At 44.8% G+C, this 25,869-nt stretch overlaps 1 protein-coding gene across 1 annotated transcript; it reads left to right on the forward strand.

Moving 5' to 3' along the window:
- Nucleotides 1–1,387: 1,387 nt before the first annotated feature.
- Nucleotides 1,388–25,347, forward strand: TMOD4 (tropomodulin 4). The gene is made up of 10 exons (XM_033924237.1): nt 1,388–1,519; nt 8,006–8,147; nt 10,344–10,500; nt 13,291–13,413; nt 17,474–17,563; nt 18,541–18,671; nt 19,508–19,615; nt 23,420–23,563; nt 24,179–24,323; nt 25,145–25,347. The coding sequence occupies exons 2-10, from the start codon at nt 8,025–8,027 to the stop codon at nt 25,165–25,167; spliced, it is 1,044 nt and encodes a 347-aa protein (XP_033780128.1). The 5' UTR covers nt 1,388–1,519; nt 8,006–8,024; the 3' UTR covers nt 25,168–25,347.
- The last annotated feature ends 522 nt before the right edge of the window (nt 25,348–25,869 follow it).

Consider the following 25,869-nt stretch of genomic DNA (forward strand, 5'->3'; position numbering starts at 1 on the left):
GAAAAGTGGCAGATGAAGTTTAATATAGAAAAATGCAAAGTGATGCACCTGGGCAGAAAAAACAAGGAACATGAATATAAAATGTTAGGTGTAACACTGGTTAAGAACAAGAAAAGGACCTGGGGGTACTGATAGACAGGACCCTGAGGCTGTCAGCTCAATGCGCAGCGGTAGCAAAGAAAGCAAATAGGATGTTGGGCATGATAAAGAAGGGAATCACGAGTAGATCGGCAGACATCATAATGCCGCTTTACAGAGCAATGGTCAGACCACACTTGGAATACTGTGTCCAACACTGGTCTCCCTACCTAAAGAAGGATATAACCCTGCTGGAGAGGGTACAGAGGCGAGCCACGAAGCTAGTAAAAGGTATGGAGAATTTGAGCTTTAAAGAACGCCTCGGAAAACTGGGATTGTTCACCCTTGAGAAGACTGCGAGGGGATATGATAGAAACTTTTAAAATATTAAAAGAATTTGACAAAATAGAGCAAGAAACATCGTTATTCACATTGTCAAATGTGACTCGGACAAGAGGTCATGGACTGAAACTGAGGGGCAGCAGGTCCAGGACAAATGTCAGGAAGTTCTGTTTCACACAGCGTGTGGTGGACACTTGGAATGCTCTCCCGGAGGAGGTTGTGACGGAGACCACCATTCTAGGATTCAAGGGCAAGTTGGATGCCAAACTTTAAGAATAAATGGGATGCCCATGTGGGATCCCTACGAGGATCAAGATAAGGCAATTGGGTCATTAGGGCATAGACAGGGGGTGGGTAAGCAGAGTGGGCAGACTTGATGGGCTGTAGCCCTTTTCTGCCGTCATCTTCTATGTTTCTGATTGCAAATCACATTGAGGGATATGGGTAAACAAGGTCTTCATCAGGGAACACCTAGCTTAGCCTCCGCGTGTGCGGGTCGCTGGACTAGATGGACCTAAGGTCTGATTCGGTGAAGGCATTTCTTATGCTCCTCTGGACTGACTCCATCCTTTTATATCTTTTTGAAGGTGCGGCCTCCAGAACTGTACACAGTATTCTAAATGAGATCTCACCAAAGTCTTATACAGGGGCATCAATTCCTCCTTTTTTCCTACTGGCCATACCTCTCCCTTTGCACCCAAGCATCCGTCTAGCTTTCGCTGTCACCTTTTCAACCTGTTTGGCTACCTTAAGATCATACAGGTTGAAAAGTGCACTGGGGGTGGGATAAAACTTCCAATATTCCATGGTGAAGTCCCTTGATTTTGACCTGAACCAGAAGATCCTGATTTGTTCAGTAGCCCAGTGTCTGAGCCTGTTATTCTAGCTTTTCACCACCAGGGGGCTGTAGATCTTTCTGGTGGAAGCTGGTGAGAGATATCGAGTGATTGATATCAGTCCTGGGTATCTGATCCCCTTCACCAGCTGCAGCCAAAATAAAATTCTGAGGTCACACCCTCCTCTCTGTATCCCCTGCCTCAGAACTGCTCCTGCTCGGAGACAAGCCTGGAGGGCACTCGCCGAACTTGCAGCCAGCAAGGTAAGTAGGAGTGCTGGGGGAGGGAGGGAAGCCACCTTTCCCCCCTCCCTCATGATCATCAGCTCCTTTCTCCTTCCACCCCTCAGCTTCATACCAATGTTTGTCCTGGATGCATGCTGAACTATCAGATGACAGCAACAGGTCGTGCGAGGGGGGGCAGCTTCATTTTTGGGTAGGATCGAGGGCTATTTTCTACTGAGGAGCTGCTGGTTCTGTTTGGGAGGTGAGGGAGTGGGGTTTGATACTCCACTTTTAACTTTTCCAGTTTTGGACCGTACAGTCCCAGCCCTTGCCTGTTGGGCCCTTTTCCCTGAGCCTGGTCTTTTTTATAGCACTTAGTAATCCTGGAAAAAGAGGGGGGGGGGGCGGGGGAGCATGCCGGGTCATAGTGACAGCCTCTACCAAGCTTAGGAGGGAGGAGCATGGCAGAAAGTATGAAGAACCATTCTTGCGGCTGAGAGAGGAAGGGCAGGATCTTCACCCAGGGGAGGGGGGTTCATTTCTGGGGCTTTGGTGAGGACTTAGCACCCATCACCTGATACTGCGCTATTTCTAACAGCTCTATGCCAACCTGCAGTGCCCTCCGAGCACTGAACGTGTATTCTGCACCCACATTTGGCTCAAAACTTAATGTTTAAAACCTTTCAGTTTGCCTATTACATGCTTTCTAGGGAAATTACACCCCCCCAAACAAAATCACAGATAACTAATTAATAAAAATTCAGACAGAGTGACAGATTAATCCTCCCTCCCCCCATCTTTCAGCAATATCACTAATATAATATTACCCTCAGATACACAAGGATGATATCGTATGGGGAGGGGGAGGGGGTTGTTAACTGTTGAAGTAGCAGCTTCAAAGATGAAGGGACTTTGCGCATATTATGGCACTGTTCGTCATTTGTCAGTGCCTGGGAACTGTGCCACGGGTGGAAGTGCCGCTGTAGAACCAGGCGTCCCGATCGAAACTGCAGGGAGGTTGACTTGGGGGGGGAAAAGAGACCTGGACCGCCCTTCTGTTATGGTGGTAAAAGCGGCTGTGGGATATACACAGAGGCTCCCTAGCCCTACCGCCGTCTTTCTGTTTCTCCCAAGAGCCTCCGGACCTCCCAAGAGTCTCCATCTATACATCCGCCCTTGGTGGTATCTCTGCGATTTGAATGCTTACTAGGTGTTCCGTTAGTATTACGCCAACATCGTGTCTCTCATGATTGCAGCAGTTTTCCGGGTCTCATGCTGTGGCTTTCTTCAGGGTATCTGCAGTGTGTCTCTCTATATAGTGGGTTCACGGACCTGACTGAGAACAGAGCAGTTCGTGGGTCAGGAAATTTGGTGGGAAAGTTTGTTGGGCAGACCTGATGGAGAACAGGGAAGTCTGTTGGTCACGAATTTTGGTGGGACAGTTTGTGTTGGAAACCCAAGTCTGAATGTTGAATATTGGCTGGAGCGTTCGTGGACCCAATTTTAAATTCTGGAGAGAGAGTCTATCGAAATTCTATCTTTTTTTTTCTGACTTTTAGGATGTTGTGACGTAGAATATAATTTGTTCTCTATTGGCCATTGTGGATTAGATGGACCATGGAATGTTGCTCCTATTTGGGTTTTTGCCAGGTATTGGCCACTGTGGCCCTGATCCAGTACGGCTATTCTTATGTTCTTAATACAGTAGACTATATAACCTACGTGAAGAAAGTCAAGTGTGAACAACTTACTTTGTATTAACAACATAACCAAAGTAAATGACCACAGAATAATAAGGTGAACTTAGAGAAATGTAAATCTAAATCCTAGTAATAGCATTAATATGACAGACCACAGTAAGGTAGACATGAAAAGAGCACAGTAGAACATTCATATTACAGATACAAATGAGAACATAAGAAGTTGCCTCCGCTGGGTCAGACCAGAGGTCCATCGCGCCCAGCAGTCCGCTCCCGTGGCGGCCCATCAGGTCCATGACCTGTAAGGTGATCCTTTGTCTAAAACCCTTCAATCCCCTTTATCCTTCTATCTATACCCTTCCATAATCCTATCTCTACCTCTATCTATATCCCTCAATCCCCGTATCCTATATCCCTTTAATCCCCATTTTTCTTCTATCTATACCCTTCCATAATCCTATCTCTACCTCTATCTATATCCCTCAATCCCCGTATCCTATATCCCTTTAATCCCCATTTTTCTTCTATCTATACCCTTCCATAATCCTATCTCTACCTCTATCTATATCCCTCAATCCCCGTATCCTATATCCCTTTAATCCCCATTTTTCTTCTATCTATACCCTTCCATAATCCTATCTCTACCTCTATCTATATCCCTCAATCCCCGTATCCTATATCCCTTTAATCCCCATTTTTCTTCTATCTATACCCTTCCATAATCCTATCTCTACCTCTATCTATATCCCTCAATCCCCGTATCCTATATCCCTTTAATCCCCATTTTTCTTCTATCTATACCCTTCCATAATCCTATCTCTACCTCTATCTATATCCCTCAATCCCCGTATCCTATATCCCTTTAATCCCCATTTTTCTTCTATCTATACCCTTCCATAATCCTATCTCTACCTCTATCTATATCCCTCAATCCCCGTATCCTATATCCCTTTAATCCCCATTTTTCTTCTATCTATACCCTTCCATAATCCTATCTCTACCTCTATCTATATCCCTCAATCCCCGTATCCTATATCCCTTTAATCCCCATTTTTCTTCTATCTATACCCTTCCATGATCCTATCTCTACCTCTATCTATATCCCTCAATCCCCGTATCCTTCAGGAACTTGTCCAATCCCTCTTTGAATCCCCTTAATGCACTCTGTCCTATCACATCCTCCGGAAGCGCATTCCAGGTGTCCACCACCCTCTGAGTGATGAAGAACTTCCTAGCATCGGTTCTAAACCTGTCCCCTTTCAATCTCTCCGAGTGTCCCCTCGTTCTTGTGGTTCCCGATAGGCTGAAGAATCTGTCCCTCTCCACCTTCTCTATGCCCTTCATGATCTTGTAAGTCTCTATCATGTCTCCTCCGAGTCTTCGCTTCTCCAGGGAGAAGAGCCCCAGTTTCTTTAACCTGTCTGCATACGAAAGGTTTTCCGTACCTTTTATCATTTTCGTCGCTCTTCTCTGAACATGGAATGGGGCAATTGCTACTTTTAAAATGATTAATGAACAAGCACTGATCTGGCAGCCGCACAGGACTCGGCGTTGAGTGTGAGATGGATAACCACTACCGCTACTACTATTAATCACTTATATAGCGTTCAAAGGCGTACGCAGTGCTGTACATTTTGACATTTAATAGATGGTCCCTGCTCAGAAGAGCTTACAATCTAAATTGGACAGACAGACATGACATATAGACTTGGATATTTGGCTTCTGCTTTCTCCTCTGTTCAGAAGAGCAAGAAATCGTAAATCTATGATTTTTGATGGTGAGATCATTTACATATTCATTTACATATTCCGCCCAGTCTCCACCCATGTGAATGCCCACCTGAAAAGTGTGCGTTATCGCAGATTGGCGCACATACCAGCATTTATGTCAGAATGGTTTACGTGAGTTTATTCAGGTACTCGAGTATTTTTCCCTGTCTGTCCTGGGGGCTCACAATCTATCTAATGTACCTGGGGCAATGGGGGGGATTAAGTGACTTGCCCAGGGTCACAAGGAGCAGCGGGGGTTTGAACCCACAACCCCAGGGTGCTGAGACTGTGGCTTTAACCACTGCACCACTCTAGAAATCGAAATGTAGAAGTGAGCCAAGTAAAGGTCAATGAAGCCATTGTGACATCACTAATGAGGTTGGCTCTTATTGGTGGAATGAGGCATTATGATGTCACAATATCAGCTCTGGTTATCAAGGGCTGAAACTTGCCACACTATTTATTCAGGGACTCAAGCATTTTTTCCTGTCCCGGCAGGCTCACAATCTGTCTAATGGACCTGGGTCAATGGGGGGAATAAGTGACTTGCCCCAGGGTCACAAGGAGCAGCGTGGGATTTGAACCCACAACCTCAGGGTGCCTAGGTTGTAGCTTTATCCACAGCACCACCAAAATCTGCCATAGCTCATCTCTCAAAAGGGGACGTGGCTGTGGACATGTCAGGGGTGTTCTGAAAAGTTGCATGCATTGTTACAAAACAATGGGGTCTCCGTACCCAACTGGGATGATGCCACTACTACAGACGGTCCCCAGGTTAAGAACGACTTATGTTTTTAAAGCTGTTCTTAAGTCGGATTTATATGTAACTCAGACCTTGTAGATTTTAAGCTGCTGCCCCCAACTGTCCCTCTAAGGTACAGCATCACAACCACACACTGTTCTTAAAGTGGTCATGCATCATTCGTGGATCTGCTACGGGAGAAGTGTAAGAGTCCCTGCCACTGGAAATACTGCTCAGTGAAATCATATGAAGCCGCATCCGGATGTCTGTAACTTGGGGACTGCTTGTATATATCACTTATATAGCACTGAAAGGCATATGCAGTATTAAAAGGCTGGATAGGGGTTAAGCATCCCTTTTCGTGAGCAAAACCTTGATGTTATGGAATGGTGTTTAGGATCTCTGGAGGAGGCTCTGGATCAGTGTCCTGCCAGTGGAAAATAGTGCATTAGACCAGCTCAGTCTCAAGGAAGCGGGGATTTGGAGGTGGGGTCTGGTTTATTATTTTCTGGCGATACACCCTTTACGTGCCCCATCTGCATCGTTGGATCAGGGGCCAAGCAAGTGACTAAAGAATAGGACACACCAGCGGTGAGGCGATACCTGTGGAAAACATACTCTTTCGGGAAAAGGGCGAACAGAATGCTAGGAATGATCAAGAAGGGGATCACGAACAGTTCGGAGAAGGTTATCATGCCGCTGTACTGGGTCATGGTTCGCCCTCACCTGGAATACTGCATCCAGCACTGGTCAAAGGACACATTGCTACTCGAAAGGGTCCAGAGAAGAGCGACTAAGATGGTTAAGGGGCTGGAGGAGTTGCCGTACAGTGAGAGATTGGAGAAACTGGGCCTCTTTTCCCTTGAAAAGAGGAGATTGAGAGGGGACATGATCGAAACATTCAAGGTACTGAAGGGGATAGACTTAGTAGATAAAGACAGGTTGTTCACTCTCTCCAAGGTAGAGAGAACGAGAGGGCACTCTCTAAAGTTAAAAGGGGATAGATTCCGTACGAACGTAAGGAAGTTCTTCTTCACCCAGAGAGTGGTAGAAAACTGGAACGCTCTTCTGAGTCTGTCATAGGGGAGAACACCCACCAGGGACTCAAGACAAAGTAGATAAAGACAGGTTGTTCACCCTTTCCAAGGTAGGGAGAACGAGAGGGCACTCTCTAAAGTTAAAAGGGGATAGATTCCGTACGAACGTAAGGAAGTTCTTCTTCACCCAGAGAGTGGTAGAAAACTGGAATGCTCTTCCGGAGTCTGTTATAGGGGAAAACACCCTCCAGGGACTCAAGACAAAGTTAGACAAGTTCCTGCTGAACAAGGACATACGCTGGTAGGGCTAGTCTCAGTTAAGGCGCTGGTCTTTGACCGGAGGGCCGCCGCGTGAGCGGACTGCTGGGCACGATGGACCGCTGGTCTGACCCAGTAGCGGCATCTCTTATGTTCTTCCATGCAAAAATCTCACTAAACAAATGGTGGGTGACTCCCAGCCCCCTCACCAAGGACCTCCAGGTATAATTCTAAGGTCGAACTTGCCCTTCCGGGGACACGTTGCGCATAAGGAGATTGGCTTACGCAGCGATCCTCAACAACCAGAGCCGTTAACCAGGTCAAGGGGAAAGATTTTAGACCAGTTCTGGATTTCTGGCCACCTCATCCCCGACGCATTATGGGACCTAAGCAGTGGTGTAGCGAGGGTGCGAGGCGCCCTTCCCCCGCCCTCTTCTCCATCCCCACCCCCACCCGCTCCTTCCCTGTGCCTCTTTTAACATTCCCAGCGGGGGCAGCGACCCCCAACCTGCTGCTCTCGCCGTCGTTGGCTCTTCCTCTGATGTTGTTTCCTAGGCGCAGGTCCAGGAAGTGATGTCGGGGGAAGAGCCGGAGCGAGCAGCAGGTTGGGATTGCTGCTCGCGCCACGAACATTAAAAGAGGGAAGGGGCGGGCGTGGGGGAGCAGAGAAGAGATGGAGAGGAAGGGTGCCAGTGCCCCCACCAAAATGGCGCCTGGGGTGGACCCCCCCCCCCCCTTTCTGGACCTGAATCCTTCATTTCAATAGATCTAAAAACCAGATCAGAGCATCTGCTTCCAGGAAGTAAGTGGCTTGGCAGCTCTGCCTGAAGCCTTCGCATGGGGGTAGGGCACCTTCCAGCTGTCTCCATGTGCAGATGAGAGATAAGCTGGGGCTGGGAGTTATTCATAGGCCCTGGTTGATGGTACTGGGAGATTAAGGGAAGCGTGTTTGTCAGTAAATAGAATTTGTGCTGCCTGGCAGCTGCATTTGTTAAGTGATATGCCTGTGTCTCCCTAGGCTCGCACCTCTGCCAGCCATGTCAGGATACCAGAAGGAGCTGGAGAAGTATCGGGACATAGACGAGGATGAGATCCTCCGGGGCATGTCGTCTGAGGAACTCGATCAGCTGGACCTGGAGTTGCAGGAGATGGATCCTGAGGTAAGGGGTCATCTCCACGCTCCCCCTGGGGGGTTCATCACAGCCAGATGCATGCGGTCATGCTGACACAAGGACATAGTGACAAGACACTTGTGGACGCGGTGAGAGTGGGACACTGACACAGACGTTAGGACGTAATGACAGATATACATGGACATGTGGACATATGCAAAATGACACACATTGGGAAGAATAACCCAGATCATAGTTACCAGAAACTAGGGTCCACCTTGGGTGTCAGCGCCAAAGAAAAAGATCTGGGTGTCATTGTAGACAATATGCTGAAACCTTCCACCCAATGTGCAGCGGCAGCCAAAAAAGCAATCAAGATGCCAGGAATTATTAAATAAGGGATGGTTAACCAGACTACGAATGTTATAATGCCTCTGTATCGCTCCAAGGTGCGACCTCACCTTGTGTATTGCGTTCAATTCTGGTCTCCTTATCTCTAGGAAGATATAGTGGCGCTAGAAAAGGTTCAAAGAAGAGCGACCAAGATGGTAAAGGGAATGGAACTCCTCTCGTATGAGGAAAGACTAAAAAGGTTAGGGCTCTTCAGCTTGGAAAAGAGACGGCTGAGGGGAGATGTGATCGAAGCCTACAAAATCCTGAGTGGAGTAGAACGGGTACAAGTGGATCGATTTTTCACTCTGTCAAAAAGTACAAAGACTAGGGGACACTCGATGAAGTTACAGGGAAATACTTTTAAAATCAATAGGAGGAATTTTTGTTTTCATTCAGAGAATAGTTAATCCCTGGAACGCGTTGCCGGATGATGTGGTAACAACAGTTAACATAGCTGGTTGTACAAAAGGTTTGGACAAGTTCCTGGAGGAAAAGTCCATAGGCTGCTGTGAAGACAGACTTGGGGGAAGCCGCTGATTGCCCTGCGATCGGTAGCAAGGAATGTTGCTACTATTTGGGATTCTGCCAGGTACTTGTGATGTGAATTGGCCACTGTGGAAACAGGATTCTGGGCTGGATGGACCACTGGTCTGAGCCAGTATGGCTATTCTTATGGTGATACTGGGACACTGACATATGGACAAAAAAATCGAAACCGAGACTAATAAAACACGGCTGACAATTTGAAAGTATCAGGCGTCCCTGTGGGCACTGTTGGATTTCACAGCAAAGTGGACCCCGCCTTATTTTCACTTGCGCCTCTAGAGCACAGAGTGTGCTGAGTTTGTCTGATCTCACCTACATTTCTTGTGCCTTTAAATGGCAAGAGTGGGTCGATGGTTGTTGGAGCATCGGAGGACGAGGCCACGCTGGGGCGGCAGCAGCTTGGTGGTTGCTGCTCGCGTCGGGGACCTTACGTGGGTACAGGGTCAGGGAAGCGGTGCGTGCACGGCAGGAGGGGGCTGGGAAGGAGCTTGTGGAGAAGAGGGTGGGGGAGGGGCACGTTTCAGTCTCGCTACGCCACTTCAATGGATAGAATCATAGGCTACATATACTAGACTGCTTTGAGATGTAATTTTAAAACCAGGACTGGCCCAAAAAGTCTCCCTTCTGGAATGGGGAACCTGGTCATCCTAAGAATAGCCAAACTGGCTCAGACCAAGGGTCCATCCAGCCCAGTATCCTGTTTCTGTGGCTGAAATCCAGGATAAACCAGGAGGCAGGGTAACTGTCTAAAGCAGTGGTTCCCAACCCTCTCCTGGAGGACCACCAGCCAGCTCATGAATATGCATGAGAGAGATTTGCATATAATGGAGGTGAAAGGCGTGCATATCCATTACCTGACTGGCTGGTGGTCCCCCAGGACAGGGTTGGCAACCACTGCTCTGAAGCACCTGAGTTTACGTCTGCTCCAAAGTTTGCACCACACATTATATGTACTGTATATTAGAAATATTGCACATTCAATATAGGGTTGTGGAAAGGACAAAGGAAAATTGAAAATGTCCGAGTCACTTAGAAGTCATCGTAATTAAACTAAATGACCCTCAAAAGCCCAACAACCCCGTAGGGTTGCCATATGGCTCCAGAAAAAGGAGAATGGATTGATATATCCGGATTTTACTTCCATTTCTTTCAATAGAAGTAAAACCTAGATGGCTCAATCCGTCTTCCTTTTTCTGGAGCCATATGGTAACCCTAAGGCTAAGTGTGGCGGGGAAGGGGCTCTGTGGCCAGGCAGAGGCTCCCATGTAGCCTTTTCACTGGCTTTCTCCTTTTTTTCCTCCTCAGAATATCCTCCTTCCAGCTGGAATGCGGCAAAGAGATCAGACCAAGAAGAGCCCGACGGGGCCCCTCGACCGGGACGCCCTCCTGCAGCACCTGGAGAAGGAAGCCTTGGAGGTGAAGGAGCGCGAGGACCTTGTCCCTTACACTGGAGAGAAACGGGGTAAAGGGGCAAAAACATGATACAGGGAAGTGCAACCGGGCTTCATATCACTACTGCTTTGCTTACAGATAAATATTTCAGGAAGGTGTTAACATTTAGTTAAGAGAATGACACGGGGACAAATTTTTCCCCGTGAGTTCTTTTCCTGTCCCTGCCCCATTCCTGCAAGCTCCGTCCTCCTCTGCACAAGCCTCAAACACTTGAAAATCATAAGTATTCAAAGCTCCTGCGGTTAAGGAATTTGGCAGGGACAAAACTCATGGGGACGGGTGAAATTGAGTTCCTTCAGGGATGGGGACAAAATTGTCCCTGTGCCATTCTCTACAATTTGTATCTGTTCCTATTTATAAAATGATGTCTCATGGTAGAAGAGGTCTCTTAAAACTAGTGATGGACTCAGAAGTCCACTAAGCCAGCAGTGACAGTTAGTGATGGCTGAGAGGGGGCTGAGATCCTCTCCGTCCTGTGCCTGTCCATGTTTCCCTGGGGTGGCTGCAGTGACTATTCAGAAGCAATCCTAACTATAAATTTCCGCCTGAGCCCCAACTCCAGATTCTCCCAGCTCCGGCGCTGTCTGCTATCAGTAGGATGGGACTCGACCGCTCCAAAGTCCTCCCCCCGCCTCCTGCCACAAGGAATGATCTGAACAGCTGCGGGATCCCCTGACACTGTACCCTGTGCTCTGAGGTAAACAGGTGTAGCTTTATTGATTTCAGGCCCTGTCTGGACAAAATCAACAGTCAGACAAAATGCCCTCTCCTTCACATACTGTAAGATTAGCAGTGGGCTCCAACAGCCCTTCCAGTCCTGGTTTCACCACACGGTATGTGTTGAAATCTTCAAGACTAGCAGAGCTAAAACCAGGACTGGATCATTCTTTCCTGAGGGAATGGCAGCAGTTGCTAACCCTGCATGGCTGGGGGCCATAGGTTCACTGGTAGCTCAAGGTGTGTTACATTTAGGGTTACCATTTTTTGGTCTACAAAAATCCAGACACATGGCCCCGCTCTATTCTACCTCTGACCCTACCCCATTCCGTTCCGCCCAGTTCTGCCTTGGGCTCTGCTCTGTTTCGCACCAGCCCCGACCCCCACAAACCTCCTCTCTTCTTCCCTGACAAGCTCCGGCCGCGTCTGGAAGACTAGAAGCATGCGCGGATGTGTGTGAAGTCTTCCGCACAGGCTCAGATGCCCTCTAGATGTGGCCAGAGCTTGTCAGGGCCTTCCAAAACTCAGACAAACTGCTGGGTTTTGGAAAGTCCGCCCGGGACCTGGACAGTCCTCTAAAAAGAAGATATGTCTGGGTTTTACCGGACGTCTAGTTACATTTGGGTAGAGTAGGTTTTTTTTACTGTCTCCAGAACACAATGTACGTTGTCAAAATGTGATCCACTAAATATTTTGGTGCCCAACTGTGTATACAAAGATAACCATCACCAAATCTTTATAATGGATCCAATATTCCAATCTCAACCAATAAAGCGAGATGTACAGTGATAAAGGCTTCAGTACCTGAACAAATGAATGTAAATCGTTCTGAGCTGCCCTGGAGGAGGACGGCAGCAGGAACTGAGAGACACAGGGACTGCATTCACTAAACGGGTTTAATGTCTTGAAAATAATTTGTTCCTTTATAATTTCTGGTCTATCAGGGATGTATTTTTCATGTCTTTTTATTACACTTCTCCCTCCGTATTCGCAGTGATAGGGGATTAACAGAACCGCAAATACAGAAAAACCCCAAATAACTTTTTCATATGTTGTTCGCTGTTTTCTATTAAAAACCATCGTGAACAGGGTGAAACCGCGAATAACACGGCGGGAGACCTGGCCTGTTCCTGAAGGAGAGGCAAAACACGGTGAAGAAAGTGCCGGGAATCAGCGATTTCTCTATGCAAGCGGATGTAATTTGGGGGGGTAGGAGCCAGCAAGCTAAAAACTGTAAATAATCGAAACCGCGATTGCTGAAACTGCGAAGACGGAGGGAGAAGTGTATTTCCACTTCAAGATTGCAATATGAATGCAAGATGAAACATTAAAAGTCCTAAATGAAACTCAAACGATTGACAGATCACAAATTTTTTTTAAAAAAAACCCTACAAGGGCTTCCTGTCCCATCCAGAGGTTGTGAATTGATTTTCAGAGTCATGGAATGATTGAATGCTAACCTGGGGACTAACTCTTCTTTTTTTTTACAAATCTTTATTCATTTTAATACATACATCAAGTGTACATTAACTACAAAGTATCATAATACATTATCACTTGAAAATTCCATCACAATATGTATCTAAAAGCTTTATATCCCACCCCCCTCCCATAACCATACACAAATAATAAAATTCATATGTATATTAATCATTTAAAAATATGCAATATATATATGCAATTCTCCCTAATTCCCCCACCCCTCCCTTCCTTCAATTATCACATAAGGAAAAAGAATAATAAATTAACATGAATCATTATAATATTTTATTATTGGCCCCCACACATCCTGAAATCTATTAAAATAACCATTTGTACTGCAATTAACCTTTCCAGATGACACACTGAGTTCCACCAGAAGCTGTGATTTAGTCTAGAACAATTCTTCCAATTCAGTGTTATTTGTTGTATCCCCACACCTGTAAGGATCATCAGAAGCTTATGATTTGCTGCAGATATTTGGCTTTTAGATCTCATACACATTCCAAATAGAACTGTATCATAGGACAATGCCACATGATTTTCCATTAAAAGATTCACTTGATCCCAGGGACTAACTCTTCTGTTTCTGCTCTACCCGTAGGAAAACCTTTTATTCCCAAACAAGCGAAAAGAGAGATCCCCAAAGAGGAACAGATCGAGCTGGAACCTGAGCTGGAGGAAGCCTTGGCGAATGCTACGGATGCAGAGATGTGTGACATTGCAGGTACCAGCGTATGTGTGCAGAGAGGGGATGCATGTCGTTACAAAAAAATTTTGGGATAGGACCTTAGCATTCCAAGCAGGATTAATGAATTCATGTTTGAATCTTTTTGTTTCTCCACTTCTTACTTACCATCAATTTCAAAAAGATCTTAAAACCCACTTATTTAAACAATATAATATACATTATTGATTTTCATATTATCATGTAGTTATAATGTACTTTTAATCTTTTTTACCCATACTTATTTTAGTTTATATTGTGTTTTCCTTATTCATTAGTTTTAATTCTTGTATTAGTTACTTAAAATTTTATTATGTATGATGTTATTATATTGTATGCCGAGTACCTATTGTGTAAACCGCTATGAACTGCTGGTTAGGCGGTATAGAAAAATAAATTATTATTATTATTATGATTTAGAGAGAGGGGATGTGAGAACTGAGGGTATAAGAAGGTTGATGGACATGAGTAGGTGGGAGGAACGGCGGGAGAGGGGGAGATATGCTAGAGCTTTCTAAATACCTACGTGAAAGATACAAAAAAGAGCAATGCCAACGAGAACCTGCAGGACACTTTAAACACTCAATATCCACAGAATATGATAATAAGTGAGTGAAGACGTATCCTCAGTGTGACTAGACAAGCATGAGGGGCGATGTAAACCACCGTTCCCGTGCTGGTTAGAAGGCTTACTACGACGAGACTAAAGCCTCATTTAAGCGCGCACACCATCTTAGGAGACGTCCCGTGTGCTAATAAATCGAGCAATACCTACGCGTCGTAAATGTGTACGAGGCGAGTCTCTTAAATTTGAAAGGAAGCTCCGGAATGAGAGGTGATAGGCTGGGGAGTAATCTAAGACACTGTTCTTCAACCACCGGTCCACAGAAATTTGTCAAATCACAAGAGGTTTGTGAAAAATTGCAAGAGACTGGGCATCCAAATGGCAGATGACCGTTTAATGTGAGCAATTACAAAGCGATGCATGTGGGAAAGAGGAACCCGGACTATAACTAGGTGATGCTGGGTTCTATGTTAGGAGACAGGAGTCACTGCCCAGGAAAAGGATCTGGGTGTTGAAATCGTCAGCTCGGCGTGCAGTGGCAGCTAAGAAAGCAAATAGAAGGTTAGGAATGATCAGGAAAGGATCGGAAAACAAATGTTATAATGCTGTTGCTTTGAAAAATCATTGGAGCCTGGCCAATATCTTCCTCCAACACCTGCTTCATATTGGCAAGTCTAGTGTTTGCCTATCAAACACAAATTGATGAAGGGGACAGGAAAGGGATGGCGGGGGGGGGGGGGGGGGGACTTGTTCACTTCTACTTTCCCAGGTACCAAAGTATTTCAAAGAGGGGTGGGAGGAAAAGCAATGGAGAGATGTGTGATGGGCTTCTCTGAACAATACTTTCTGGTGGGTGTTGGAATGGAGTGTAGATATTGAGGTCAGGAATGCTGCAGAATTTTCTCAGCTGCCTGCTAAATTTAAAATGAAGGTCGTTCCGGGGTCAGGAACGGTGGGACATGAAGGTAGCTGCTAGTAAAAAGCAGCCCGTGGTGAGCTGAGAATCTCGGGCCACTGCCCAGTGGAGAGGTAACCAGTCTGCACTAGTAGAGAAGCTCAGTGTTGGGTAGCTAGATGGCAAAGGAGAGATGGAGAGATACTGCTGGACTGATGCAGAAGGTTCAGGATCTTGCCAGGTACTTGGGACCTGGGTCGGCCACTGTTGCAAACAGGCTACTGGGCTTGATGAACCTACAGCTCTTATGGGAGCCAAGTATAAGACAATCGAGCCACTGTGACTTCACTGATGAGGTTGGCTCTTAGGCATTGGTGGAATGAGGCATTATGACATCATAATCTTAGCTCTGGAATGTTGCTACTCTTTGGGTTTCTGCCAGGTACTTGGGACCTGGGTTGGCCACTGTTGGAAAGAGAATACTGGGCTTGATGGACCTTCGATCTGTCCTAGTCTTATGTGAGCCAAGTTTAGGACAATCAAGCCATTGTGACATCACTGCTGAGGTTGGCTCTTAGGCATTGGTGGAATGAGACATTGTGACATCACAATCTGAGCTCTGGAATGTTGCTACTCTTTGGGTTACTGCCAGGTACTTGGGACCTGGGTTGGCCACTGTTGGAAACAAGATACTGGACTTGATAAGGTGTATGGAGGATTTTTTTCTTTGCTAAATAACGCATGGGGTGTGGAAGGGAGACAGACGGTCAAACCAACTGGAAAGCTGAGTCACTCCCTGCTTTAGTTGCTTACCTCAGATACTTTGCAGCTGGGTAATGCTTACAAAATGGGGTCCTGGGGCTCTAGTGAGCAACAGTGTGAGGAGGGGGGTTGTATCTCCCTCCAGCAGATGCTCTGTGCTGCGAAAGGGCTTCTCGTTCAGTGTGGCCTGTGCTCTGGCTAAACCCCCCCTCCCAGGACACAGCCGTCTGACCATACAAGCCACTGCCTTCTGTGTCTCCAATTCCCACAGCTCAGCGACTGACTAAGAGCAGCTGGCGTGGCCCCAGGGCAGCTAAAATCAGCAACATGGCAGCGCAGGGTATCTGCTTACACCCACCATGCAAAACGGATTAAAATAAGAAGGTTCTCTCTCCAGGGTCTCATGTCCCATATACTAAGATCCTTCCTGCAAATGCACGGAGGGCTGGAGAAACATTAGATCCTCTCACCAGGTAACACACCATAGAACTGTGCTCAGGTTTTACATCAAGGACTAGGGTTACCATATGGCTCCAGAAAAAGGAGGATGGATTGAGACATCCGGGTTTGACTTCCATTACTTTCAATACAAGTAAAACCCAGATGTCTCAATCTGTCCTCCTTACTTCTACTGCTTTCAAGGAAAGTAAAACCCGGATATTTCAATCCGTCCTCCTTTTTCTGGAGCCATTTGGTAGCCCTCGCAAGGTTAAGCCACTCGCCTATGGGGTTAAATCCAATCAAATCCACTGATTACTGCAAGAAAAACTTGAAAAGGAGGTGCAAATTCTGACGCACCACTGTCTTGAGTCTCAAACGCTTCGTCCGATGTCTGACCATGTCATATTTTGTCATACTGTTCGCCATCCCTATCCTACGATACTATATTGTACGATATGCCATATTTACCACGCTGTATCTGCCATGCTACGATCTCTCATACAATGTTTGCCCATCTCTGTCTTCCATGCGGTTTCGTCATGCACGCTTGCCTTACCATTTTTGCCAAGTCGTGTAGTTCTATATTTAGCATGCTTTGCAATTTTATGCTTGCCGTGCTGTATTTTGCTGGACTATACTCGCCATGTCATTGCCTGGTTTACTATCTTTTACCATCTTCGTCTATGTTTGCCATGATGTCTTTTACCATACTATTTCTGAGAACACAGCACTGTGGTCGGAGTTACGGCCTCAGCACTCTGAGGTTGTGGGTGCAGGCCCACGCTGCTCCTTGTGACCCCGGGCAAGTCACCTGCTCCCCCACTGCCCTAGGTGCATTAGATAAGACTGTAAGCCCACTGGGACAGACTTATAGATCTCAATATGTACTGTATACTTTTGAGGAAAGGTGGGAGAGGGGAGATATGAAAGAGGCATGTACAAATGTGCATGAGGTGAGTCTCTTTCAATTGAAAGGAAACTGGAATGAGGGGGCTTAAGATGAAGGTGAAAGGGGATAGTCGGAAGAAACCTCATGGAAAGGGTGGTGAATGCTTGGAACGACTGCCTGGTGAAGGTGGTGGAGACAAAAAGTGTATTTGAATTCAAGAAAGCATGGGATAAGTACAATGGATCTCTAAGGGAGAGGAAAGGATAGTAGATGCTATGGATGGGCCACATGGTCTTTATCTGCCTTTATCTGTGTCTATCTCCTTGTTCTTGTGATTTCTGATAGTTTTTCAAGGTGCCCTCCGTCTTCTCCCCTTCCCTGTGCCTCCCCTTCTGTTGATTTCTTCTAGCGTCATCTCTAGAGACCGGTGCATATGCTTCACCTGCAACCAGTGCTGTCCTGATTGTTTCACCGTTCTGAGATCTAAAAATAGTTCTTTCCTTTACAGCAATTCTGGGGATGTATACGCTGATGAGTAACAAACAGTACTACGATGCCATCACCACGGGGATTATCATAAACAAAGAAGGAATAAACAGTACGTACACTGAAATTTCCATCCATCTGCAAACGCATCCATCCCTCTCTATGTGTATTTGGAGGAAAGTGTGGCGTAATGGTCTGAGCTACAGCCTCAGCATCCTGAAGTTGTGGGTTCAAACCCCGCACTGTTCCTTGTGACCCTGGGCAAGTCACTTAATCCCTCACTGCCCAGGTACATTAGATAGACTGTGAGCCCCCCAGGACAGAAAGGGAAAATGCTTGAAGTACTTGTATGTAAACCACTTTGAGTGTGGTTGTAAAACAATCCCCAATCATATGTCCATAGTTATTCATACTGTATATCCAAATACCCATCTGTCTTCCATGTGTACATCCATCCACTTGTCCCATATTCCCTTACTCATTAATTATCCATCTCTTCGTTCATTTACTTTATCACACATTCACATTTTTTTCTGTATCCATCTAGATCATACATCATCCATACATCATTTAACCATTCCTTTGTCCACCTCATCTTGCACCCAAGTACCAATCTGTCATCCATCTTTACATCCATCCATCACATCATGCATTCATCCATTATCCATCTACTTCATCTTGCATCCATGTACCAATCTATCATCCATCCATCCATCTACATCGTCATGCATCCATCCATCATCTATCTCTATGCTCATCCACCTGTCCATTTACCCATCCTTGCCTCCATTTCTTTTTCATTCATCATTCCATTCTAAACTGAGCAAAAGGAGCTAGACCTTTCTAACTGTAGGGTCTTTTCCTCGTTTTATGCTTGGAATACCATTCTTTGAACAAAGCAGTTTGTCTTTGACAGAATCTTCTACTGCTATTTATTATTTCTATAGCATTGCCAGATGCACACAGGTCATTGAACTGCCTGCACACTGACTTGTTTAGAGAAGTCACCTATCATTCTCAGCATCCAGCAGAAGCTGTTACTATGTATTACACCTACACTGAACTTGCACATTGTAATTCTAAAATCAGGTGTAGTGCAACCAGACAAATACAAACCAGTCCCGGATGAGCCTCCAAACCCCACCAATGTCGAGGAGACACTAAAGATGATCAAGAACAACGATAAGGAACTGGCAGAAGTCAATCTCAACAATATTAAGGTAAACATTAGTTGCACTGTATGTAGTCTTGTGTCTTGTTTGAGGTTCCAAAGAGCAAGTACCATGACAAAGCTAAAAGGGGAAATTCAAAACATCATGTTTAAGATTATTCACTAGTATTCTAGAGTGTTTCTCACTTTACCAGAATTTCCATTGCAATCTCATTCAGATCCTGGCATGTATACCACAGACTAGGGTCACCCTATGGCTCCAGAAAAAGGAGGATGGATTGAGACATCCGGGCTTTACTTCCATTCAAAGCAAGGAGCCATGGTAACCTTACCACAAACTTTAAAAGCAAGATTCTATGGAGTGGGTAATGAGGAGCAAAATCCTACCCGACATGCTAGTTATGGAAAAATCTGGATCCCCCCCCCCCCCACAGGTTGATACCTTTAATTGGATCAACATGATAATTGTTCAGATGATGTTGTGAGTAAACTTGCTCTAACATGTAGGCCCCTTCTGCCATCTGATTAAGGGTCTGAGCTAGTCTTGAGATCTCGCAAATCATTCTTATGTTAAATCCAAGAAAAGGTATCTTAACTGCCAAGAATTAAAAAAAAAAATAAAAAATCCAGAAACATTGAAAATGATTTTGGGTTCTTTTTACCAAGTTCTTCCCCTAAACAGCAGGTTTCTCCTGAGCTCTGGGGCTGGCTGATTTTCTCATAAAACCACCACTGGTACATGAAATATTCTAGAGGAGTTGCAACATGTGTAAATCAGATGGTGGTGGTGGGGGGGGGGGGTCACCCAGCACACACGGGAAGGAAGGTAATACAAGACACACAAACATATTTTCACTGGGCAAACAGATGCTGTTTCTTTCTTAGGACATTCCAATTCCCACCTTGAAGGAGATCTGTGAAGCCATGAAAACTAACACTCATGTGAAAAAACTGAGCTTGGTGGCAACACGGAGCAATGACCCTGTGGCTCACGTAAGTCCCGTCAGCATCCTCTATTTGTCTAAGTCTAATAGATGTTGGCATTGTCATCTTGAGGCAGGGACTCTAGATCATTTATTATTTTGGCTTTTTGGAAATCGATTTGGGGCCAAATAATTTCTTTATTAGCAAATCCGGTGGCTTTATCATATGATACTATTTTATTTGGAATGTCAATGAGGAACAAAAGTCAAATTTCTGCAAAAAATAATAAGTTATTACTTATTATGACAGGTGTAGTCATTCAACAAATTATGTTTAATTGTAAAAATTGGAGTAGACTTAACTACAGTTTCTGGTGGAACTCTTTGTGTCATATATATAAGATGGAAAGAACATTAGCTATGCAAAAAGGAAATTTCAATAAATTTCAGGTTTGGGGTTCCATTAATAGAATATTGTGATGAGTAAATATCATTTTTCCGTTATTGATACAATTGTAAAGTGAGGGATGGGGAGAGAGGGTTTTTTGATTTGATATGATATTAAATGTTTAGAGTATTAGAAATATTATACAATATATTATATGATATATGAATTAGTAGGGATGGGAGGGAAGGTTTAAATTCTATAATGTACATGAAAGCTAATTAAATGTTATTGTATAAGTTTAAATTATATTTTCTGATACATTTTTAAGATGTAAAAATGAATAAAGAATTTTAAAAAAAGCATCCTCTATTTGAAAGCAAACACAAACTCCATTGTCCTTCGTGAGTTGGAAAATCCAGGCACATAGTTTCAAATTTAAGTTTATTTAAAATTTATTATACCGCCCACTCAAACTTTCTAGGCGGTGTACAAAAACGCCATAACAATATGCCAATTAAAATGCAACATAATCCAAAAACAAAACCGAGGGAAAAGACAATTTTTAAGGCACAGAGGATCTAGAATCAGAAAATAATAGTAAATATTGAAGCACTAAAGCCAGTACTGGGCAGACTTGTACGGTCTGTGTCTGTATATGGCTGTTTAGTGGAGGATGGGCTGGGGAGGGTGTAGATGGGCTGGAGTGAGCTTTGACGGAGACTTCAACCTAAGCACAGTACCGGGCAGAGCTTTGGATTCTTGCCCAGAAATAGCTATGAAGAAGAACCCCCCCCCCCCCAAGTTTTTAAATTGAATTTAGTTGGGCAGACTAGATGGACCATTTGGATCTTTATCTGCCATGTTAATTGTGAGGGTTTCCAGTGTGCTGGAAATGGGAAATCTAATCTGATCTTTTATTTATGGATCGCACTGTACCTGCATAGGTTCAAGGTGATTTATAAGTAAAAGAATCCTTGTTAGAGCAGGGGGAACATACAAGTGAAGGACAGATAGGGGAAAATGCTTGAGTACCTGAATAATTTGTAATCCGCATAGAATTGTAGGATATGTGGAATATATTTTTTAAAAATCAAATATACAATAAACTCATTATTCTTTATATTAGGGATTTCTATTCCGCCATTACCTTGCGGTTCAAGGCGGATTACAAAAGACTTATAGAAGGTGGATTACACAAGATATCTGGTCATTTTCAGGGACAGTAAATAGTAGAGTAGGATTATTTGGGGGGTTGGGGAGTTAGTGGGGAAAGAAAGAGACTTGTGGAGTTAGGTCTTTTTCAGGGATTTCTTGAACAGTATAGTCTTTATTTTTTTTCTGAATGTTTTGTAATCTGGGGTCACTATCAGTAGATTGGAGATTTGGTTGTCAAGTTTTGCTGCTTGAGAGGCTAGAAGGCCATCGTATAGTTTTTTTCCTTTTAACCTCTTTGATTGGAGGGTATGTGTTTTGGATGAGGCGGTTGTTCAGGTAGGTTGGGCTGTCTCCGTTTAAAGTTTTAAATAGTAGACAATAGAATTTAAATTGTATTCTTGCTGGAATTGGAAGCCAGTGTGAATTGAGGTATGTAATGTGGTCGTGTTTCCTCAGGGCAGGGGAGATAGAGGATGTTGCAATAGTCTAGTACAGTGTTCTTCAACCACCGGTCCATGGACCAGTGCCGGTCCACAGGGCCAGCACGTGCATCAGGCCCAAAACAGTGTTCTTCAACCGCCGATCCACGGTGCGATTAATGCGGTGTTATCTTCGAACCAGCTCCCTCTTCCTAACTGATTCAGTGCACAAAGCCACGGGCAGCGGCTCCTACGGGCATCCTACGCCTGAACCGGAAGCCTTCTCTCTGACGTTGCAACGTCAGAGGGAAGGCTTCCAGGTGATGCAAGGGACGTGCAAGGTGCAATTAGTACTATTATGAGGGTGGGGTCTGGAGTGGACATTGGGTAGATATGGGCGGGTTCTGGCCCACGACTTAGCCCAGTGTTCTTCAACCATCGGTCTACAGAATAATTTTTTTATTTCTGCCGGTCCATAGGTGTAAAAAGGTTGAAAAACACTGGTCTAGTAGAACTAGTATTAGGGATTGTACTATGAGCTGGAATTGCGTTATTTCAAAGAATTTCCGAACTTGTCTTAGGTTTCTCAGACTGACCAGAGATTTCAACATAGGTAAAGACAAATAACAGCAAGCATTTTACAATTTTGATTTGATATTTGGCTCTCCTGGAGTGGAGCAGATTGTTTTGCTGCAGATGAGCGGGAAATGATCACGCGTCCCTTGCGTCTCAACTTTGGTTTCTGTGTGTAGAAGAGAAATGGTGCGGCAGCCATGTTAATCCACTCGTAAAGATAATACGTAGAAATAAATCAAAACAAAAAGAATCCAAGTGATACCTCTTTTATTGGACTAACTAGAGCAGTGTCTTTCAAACGGTGTGTCCCGAGAGTTCAGAATTTAACTTTATTTTTAAAAATTACCTTCATAAGTATACACAGGAATAGATGACAAAAGTATGCCAATGATATGAGCGTCTGTGTGCATAAGGATACAACTGTCCAGACATGCATTCTTTAGTGATTGGTCCTTGAAAACTAATGGCAAGTAATTTTACTTTTTATGCAGTAGTTATGCTAACTTGAGCAACAAAGTAATCAAGGCCTTTTTACCGTTTGTGAACCTGGATTTTCAGCTCTATATATACTCATCTTTTTAAGTAGCGTAACTTAGGGCAGGGGTGGGCAACTCCGGTCCTCGAGGGCCGGAATCCAGTCGAGTGTTCAGGATTTCCCCAGTGAATATGCATGAGATCTATTTGCACGCACTGCTTTCAATGCATATTCATTGGGAAAATCTGACTGGATTCCGGCCCTCAAGGACCAGATTTGCCCACCCCTGACTTAGGGGATCTCGTCCGACATAGACCTATGTTTCGCCTCACAGAGGCTGTTTCAAGGCACTTCCCCTTAGATTTGCCGGTTCTGTTTCCCGTTTGTAATTGCTAAAAAGTTTGTGTATATACATTGAGATAAGAATATTGAGAAATAGTGAAACTTATAAATATGCTGTAGACTAGGGGTATCAAAGTTCATCCTTGAGGGCTGCAATCCATTCGAGTTTTCAGGATTTCTCCAACGAATATGCATGAGATCTATTTGCATGCACTGCTTTCATTGTATGCTAATAGATCTCATGCATATTCATTGGAGACATCCTGACAACCCAACTGGATTGCAGCCCTCGAGGAGGGACTTTGGACACCCCTGCTCTAGACTGATGACAATTTTGGTGCTAATAGTCTGTGTTTAAACATAATACACACAGCAGCACCGCCGAAGTCTATTAGTTGAAATCCTTAGAATAATTATATAAGAAGTGACCACACACCTAAGCCATCATTACCATCAGTTGCCTGCCTCTGTGTTTCAAATGTACTCAGAGCATGCCATTTTCTTTTGGCCCCCTGGAAGGCTGCAGCCGAGATGTTGAAGGAGAACAAAGCTCTCCAGAGCTTCAACATCGAATCCAATTTCATCACGAGCGCAGGAATGATGAACATCCTGCAGGCGATGAGACAGAACACTACCCTCAGTGAGCTGAAAGTGGACAATCAGGTAAGAGGAGTTAGGGGTAAAGCCAAACACATCCTCCTTTTAAAGGACTGTCTGGGTGCCCAGACAGATTTCATAAAGCCCGGTAGCTTGGGCCACTGAGCAGATGTGATGCGATAATGTCACACACATATGTGCATGTTGCATCTGCACATGCTCGGAGGCCCTCCGGACGTGGCCCGGACTCAGAAGAAGAGACAAGTTTTGTGTGGGGACAGGGCTGGAGGCAGAACAGGGCGGAGTCAAGTGCCCTTTTTGGCACAAATCTGGTAACCCTAGTAGATGGCATTCAGATGTGCAATTGGCCTCATTGGATGGATAGTTTTCTTTTTTTTTCATACAGTGCTGTGTTAAATCTGGCAGTACCTCTAGCTCATTAGGTGAAATCAGAATGAGACATGCAAACATCGTTTGCTTGAGAGAAATTCATAAGCTTAACTTTCTCCCCGTCACCACCAGTGAGAGTAACTGGTGCAATATAGGTTAAAGGCATCTCAGGCCCTCCCAAATTTCTCCTAGGATGGAAGCCAGTCCTGTTTAAGGTGTAGAAATTCACTTGTTTGAGGATGTCCCTGAATGGCAAAGCTGGAAGGTTATTCGCATTCTTTTCTTTTCCAGCGTCATAACCTTGGGGACTCTGTGGAGATGGAGATGGCACAGATGCTGGAAAGATGCCCATCGATTATCCGCTTTGGGTACCACTTCACGCAGCAGGGACCAAGGGCAAGAGCATCCATTGCAATTACCAGGAATATCGAGACACGTGAGTTCACTGGGATACCTCGGGGGGGGGGGGGGGGGGGGGGGCGGGTCGGGTCATATCCAGTAGCTCCCTAATTACATACATATCTTGGCCCTTTAAATCGCCAAACATTAAATTATTCCTGAAGTTTTCTTAAATAAATCACTTCTTGTTCCATTGGGGAGAATAGATGGAAAGAAAAGTGAGCTAAGTAAACTTGAAGATCAAATATGCGACTGATAAGATTTGCTGCAAAAATGCAGAGTGAGCTGGGGGAGGAGTTCATCTGAGGCCTCAATGCTCAGTAAAGTTTGATTTAGACTGGTTATAGCCAGTCTAGCATGCAAGTTATTTCAGCCTCAAAGGGGTTCTGTGAGAATTCTATGCGCATGCATTACAAGGAGCTCATTAGTATTAAAATGAGCACTCCGTATAGTTTTAGTACTGAACATTTTCCAGCAGGCTTGGAGCTGTGGTAGCTTAAGGATGTCTTCTCAGTGGAGCAGTCTGCACGTGTGCAGGATATGTGGCCATGTACAAGTATGTGCGTGGGCCCTGGGCCTAACAGATGCATCCCAATTAATCGTAGAACCCAAAAAAACAACCCCTTCCCAACTACTGCCATAGCAAGAGGCTTCATCTGCAACTTCTGGGAAGGATTATTTTTTTTTTTGCTTTGTGTATTGCTTATGCCTTGCGTTCAGTTCTGGTCTCCTTATCTCAAGAAAGATATAGTGGAATTAGAAAAGATTCAGCTGACAAAGAGAAGGGGTTTAACTGAAGATACTGGTAGCCTGGTGCTTTGGTTCCAGAAATAAATGTGTTTATTTTCTTTGTCCCAGGTCGCAAACAGAAGAAAGCGTAATCCAGGGGCCTCTGCCTCACCCACCCTCATCCATAATCCCAGTCGAGCCTCTTAAAAGTATCGGAAGCTGCTGTTTTTCTTCCTCTCAACCACAGGACACTCAGGTTAATTTTTAACTTGAAACAAAAGTCAGAGCAAGCTATTTTGGTTACGGATGTAAATAAAGATCGCTACAAATCAGTGTTTGCAGGTTTTCTTCTGATACAGCTCCCTGTTTCCCTTTCCTCTTCCTGAACTGTTCACAGATCCTGCTGCCCATCACTTCCCAAGGAAAGATTTGACGAGAAAGCCCTGAATGCTTCTGCTCACAATGTCATTATGAATGGCTCGATTTAGCCCCAAAGCGATGTGCCAGAGGGAGGGTCTTTCAGTCATCAAATTGGCCCCTAGAGGCCAATCGAATTTCAAGTTGAGAACCAAAACCAGATCAAAATCCAGCTTTGAGTTTCAGCAAGGAAAGAGCCATCAGAGCGATGGGAACAGCTCATGGGTGGTCCATTCAGGGGCCAGATAGTTTTCCAATTTAGAGAGTAAGGGGAGAAGCTCAGATATGTCCAATCAACATGGCAGATGCATTTTCTAAGTTACATCTCAGTAAGGGAAACAGCTCAGGGGTGTCCATTCAGGCAGCAGATGCCTTTTCAGAGCAATGTTCCAATTTCCTCACTCTCCCGCTTTTAAAATGTCTTTTCCTGTAATGAA

Source organism: Geotrypetes seraphini, chromosome 16, assembly GCF_902459505.1.
Source record: "Geotrypetes seraphini chromosome 16, aGeoSer1.1, whole genome shotgun sequence".
In the NCBI taxonomy this organism is placed as follows: domain Eukaryota; kingdom Metazoa; phylum Chordata; class Amphibia; order Gymnophiona; family Dermophiidae; genus Geotrypetes; species Geotrypetes seraphini.

Bases quoted from the DNA above. Each gene is read 5' to 3' on its own strand.
- TMOD4 (XM_033924237.1), top strand. From the start codon at position 8,025: ATGTCAGGATACCAGAAGGAGCTGGAGAAGTATCGGGACATAGACGAG. The intron at 13,414-17,473 runs GTACCAGCGTAT...TTTCCTTTACAG, and splicing joins AGAGATGTGTGACATTGCAG to CAATTCTGGGGATGTATACG. The intron at 19,616-23,419 runs GTAAGTCCCGTC...GCCCCCTGGAAG, and splicing joins GCAATGACCCTGTGGCTCAC to GCTGCAGCCGAGATGTTGAA.